Genomic DNA, 4,261 nt, shown 5'->3' on the forward strand with positions numbered 1-4,261 from the left:
GGGTGCCCGTGGCGGCGGCAGAGGAGCCTCGCTGCTCCCGCCGCCCCCTCCCCGGACCCGGCGGTGTCTGCTGGGGCCTAGTCCTTGAGCTGCTGAAGTGCCCGAAAGCCTCGCACGGCCTGGGGGAAGCGGGCTGTTACTCACCAGAAAATAGAGTCGGCGGCTGCTGGCGTTTCTGCGTGTGAATGCTGAGGGGAACCGCGACGAGCCAAGAACTTCTTGCTGGAGTCGCAGTTAAAGTCACCTTCATAGCGTCATTATTGATTCAGGTCCCGCTATACATGTCCTAGGAAACGGTGGGAAGCATGTAGATCAAATGTTGCAGGATGTCAGGTCTCTACCCTGTCGAACTAATACTGCATATGTATACTGTTGGATAGCCAATAAATAATCTTGCTTAAACTCTGCTCGCTTGTTTAAAACCTGTGTAGTGATGTCTCAAGAGTGAAAATAGTTAGATTTCTAGCCCCAGCGAGCACACAACTAGCATAGGAAAAGGCCCTACGACACGGTTCTACTAAAAGCTATCCGTGATCCCTGATTTCTCCCATCTGCATATCTAGAGTCATGACAGTTAATGTGACAGTAGTTTAATCTTTGGTTTTAGAGAAGGAATTAAATTCGGGAGAGACTTGGAACAGAACAAATAGCAGTATTTCTTTAGAGAAATAAATACTTGAATCATAATGTTCTTGTAGTACCAACACTCATTCTTTCACTGCTGCTGCCACCTCAGTATGTCAAGTCTCAGGAGAGAGACATGCAAGTCACCCCATTTTAAGGCATCTATGTTTCTAACATCAAAGTTGGTCTGTTTTTTTCCTTTTTTTAGTAAAGATCCATATATCTTTACATATCTTCCTCCCCAAAATTAGATATTGATGGCCCTGGTAGTAAGTCTGAAATGGCAGAAACTATATGAACACAGTGCCTATGGCTATCTCTCTCTTCCACAGGTTGTGGCTGTGTATGGAACTTTATCAGATTTGCTGTCTGTGGCTAGTAGTAAGCTTGGAATAAAAGCAACCAGTGTTTACAATGGAAAAGGTGGACTCATTGATGATATCGCTTTGATTAGGTAAGGCTTATCCAATAAAAGTCAAGTCACTGATGCGGATTAAGAGACTTACTAGTTTATTAATCCTCTGACCTTAATCAATAACCAGTGCTTTCATTAAAAACAGATACTATCATTTCTAGCCATGCCCAAAGGTACTTTCATGCCATAAGGAAAAATAATCCTGTCTTTTGAACTTCAGAGCATTTCTATCTTGATGAATCAGAACTTGATACGAGCTGCATTTTATGCCTTTTAACATCCTCCTGTGTTGATTCAAAGTGCAATGTACGTACCAGGAAAATCCCACTATTCTAGTCAGCACTTGGATGAGGTTTTTTTGAAAAGGAGACAAACTCTAGCATTGCTTTAGCTTCATAGAATACTCCCAGAGTGGGGGGAAAAGCAACTATTTTATAAAACTAAACTGGTTGAATAACAGAAGTGATCCCTACCTGGTTGATACAGAGAACATCTCTAGTGAAGTCAATCATATTACAATCCACTGGAACCTGCAAAATTAAGATAAAAGTCAAATACTGAAGTTCTGACTAATGGCAACTGATTATCATTTACCTGAAACTAATCAGGAGGGGTTCCCACGGTCAATTAGATGAACAAAAATTTATGATTAATCTTTTTTTTTTTCCCCTCTCCACCTTTTCTCCCCCTGCCCCCTCATCTCTCAGGGATGATGATGTTTTGTTTGTCTGTGAAGGAGAACCATTCATTGGTAAGTCTGTGTAATTCTTCTGTTTAACCTTTTGTTTAATGGAAAGAGGTTTTATTTTGCTTTAATGTAAATATAAAATTTTGTTTTCTGGCGTTTTCAGAAGATACCTCTTACCATACGGAGGATTCTGAAATAGTCACAATTTTTCTAACAATTACTGTGTCTTTTTCATCTGTGTAGATCCTCAGACTGATGGGAGACCTCATGAAGAGCTAACAGGCTCACACACAGATTGGTTAACACTCAATGTTGGGGGCCGATACTTCACCACTACACGGTAAAAATGCAACTAGTTGGTTTTGTTCTTAAAGGACTTGATTTCAGTAAAGTAGTTATAGCAGCTGGTAGCGTACATTCAGTTGGTGAGGCTTCAGATGCTCTTGCAAAAGAGCTAGAAAAATAACTTACTATGGAGTAGGAGGTCTTTGACTTCTGCAGCTTTCTCTGTATTTTATATTTGCTACCACAATTTTGCCACAAATTAATTCTTAAAACAGTTTACATATGAAGTAAAACTAATGAAAAGCCTGAACAGGCCTGGATTTATCATTGGAATATTTCAGTTAACTAAGTGCTTTGTATTTAAAATACCTTTACGATACCTCAGGTCAGAAATGTATTTTGCTATCACACTATATGAAATTACATCAGTACAGTTTTGTAGCTGTTGGAATGCATATCACACACCATTATTACCTTCAAGCTGTCGAGGGCAGAAAATACTCCAACCAGCAAGTTTGTCTCTTGAGCAAAACATTCCATTGTAAAAATAAAATTGCGCTGCCTTTATTTTCTAGGAGCACTTTGGTTAACAAAGAACCTGACAGTATGTTGGCCCACATGTTTAAAGATAAAGGTTAGTATATTGAAATAAACTTTATATTTTAAGTAACAAATTAACAAAGTAGGCAAAAAGCACTATCATGTCGAGGCTCTTGTTCATAAGTTAAAATATCAGAAGTTAAAGTATCAAAGCAGAACATAAAATCTTTTTTTTATAATTGTTTATTTCTCCGTTGCCCATGTAATGTGTATCATCTCACAAACTGAAAATATAACTTCCATCCATAGTTAATATTTTGGGGTCTTTGTTTGTTTGTTTGTTTTATTTTAGGTTTTAATCTTATTGTTGCATCTTGCTCAGTTTTGTTAGCAGAATCAATGAGCAAACACTGTACGAGACAGCCTTTAGGAAATGTGGGCCGACTAAAATCTTAATGCTGCTTTTATTCTAGCAACGATTCTCATGTATGTGATAAAATGTTTTAGTTAGTTATAGCAGGAGCGAGTTTGTTTTAAGATGATTTTTCCCCCCCGCTCCTCTTTTCCTTCCTTTTCTCTAAGAAATGCCCTTTCAAGTGGAATGTTTCATAATCCAGTACCCTTTGGTAATAAAAATCTGAAACTGAAGCAAATGCTCTTCTATTAATATATCAAATTTAATTATATATATGTTGTGGAAACAGATGCTTGGGGAAATAAGCAAGATCATAGAGGAGCATTCCTAATTGACCGCAGTCCAGAGTATTTTGAGCCAATTTTGAACTATTTGCGTCACGGACAGCTCATTGTAAATGATGGCATTAATTTGCTAGGTAGGTATTACCTGTATGACATCTCCTAAATTATTACTCTTTAGAAGTTAAACTTTGCCCTCAGGTAAACACGATAAAAGTCAGTGGGACTTTTGTATGCTCATCTAAATGTTTGGGATTTTTCTTTGATGAATTTATTCTCAAGCATTGCAATTCCACATGCTTGGTTTAATGAAGATACGCTGTTTAAAATTATTTATCTTGAGAGCATTAAAAATTCTCCATACTGGATTAATATCTGGCTGTAATTCTGGATTTGATATCTTTAACCTAATACTGGTATTGGAAACATCCTTTCTGAGTTATTTTTTCCTTTTAGCTGCAAGCAAGCTCGCTTTTCCTCTTACCTAGTTACATCTAATATAGTGTATGTGATTGTCAGTTTTATTAGTTTATGCATTTCTTTGAGACACCTTAAACTTCAACAAGTGATGTATTCATCTTTGTTAGTGTAGCTAAAATGTATAAAAGGTATAACAAGTAGGGGAAGTCAATTGAATTGATGCTGCTCCAGTAGTAAGGATGGATTAACCCAAACTTTTTGGCATGTTCTTGGTGTGGCTATACACTGCCTCCTCCAGTAAAGGAAGAAGAGTGCTCTCTTGTTTAACGACTCCCTGTAAATAATAAATACTGCTTTGTTTTGTTAGGTGTTTTGGAGGAAGCCAGGTTTTTTGGTATCGATTCACTAATTGAACATCTAGAAATAGCTATAAAGGTAACTTGTTTTCTTTAATACGTGAATGCACGTGTCCTGTTCTTCCAGGCAATATATAATTTAGTCCTATTTGTATTAGCTTTTAAACAACTCTCTCCACAGAATTCACAGCCAGCTGAAGATCATTCTCCTATATCTCGAAAGGAGTTTGTCCGATT

General features: G+C 37.6%; 1 protein-coding gene across 1 annotated transcript in view; it reads left to right on the forward strand.

The window, feature by feature from the left end:
* Positions 1–269: 269 nt before the first annotated feature.
* The window catches only part of KCTD9 (potassium channel tetramerization domain containing 9), a gene marked incomplete at its 5' end in the record, with an annotated part of 6,559 nt that continues 2,567 nt past the window's right edge, over positions 270–4,261 (forward strand). Inside the window, 9 exon segments of the mRNA XM_009584393.1 lie at positions 270–307; positions 957–1,078; positions 1,747–1,790; positions 1,971–2,067; positions 2,588–2,646; positions 3,257–3,385; positions 4,036–4,103; positions 4,206–4,258; positions 4,260–4,261. The exon segment at positions 4,260–4,261 is cut by the window's right edge and continues 38 nt beyond it. Coding sequence (XP_009582688.1) covers positions 270–307; positions 957–1,078; positions 1,747–1,790; positions 1,971–2,067; positions 2,588–2,646; positions 3,257–3,385; positions 4,036–4,103; positions 4,206–4,258; positions 4,260–4,261 — 612 coding nt within the window.

The sequence above is a fragment of the Fulmarus glacialis genome, unplaced genomic scaffold (assembly GCF_000690835.1).
Source record: "Fulmarus glacialis isolate BGI_N327 unplaced genomic scaffold, ASM69083v1 scaffold42898, whole genome shotgun sequence".
Lineage (NCBI taxonomy): Eukaryota > Metazoa > Chordata > Aves > Procellariiformes > Procellariidae > Fulmarus > Fulmarus glacialis.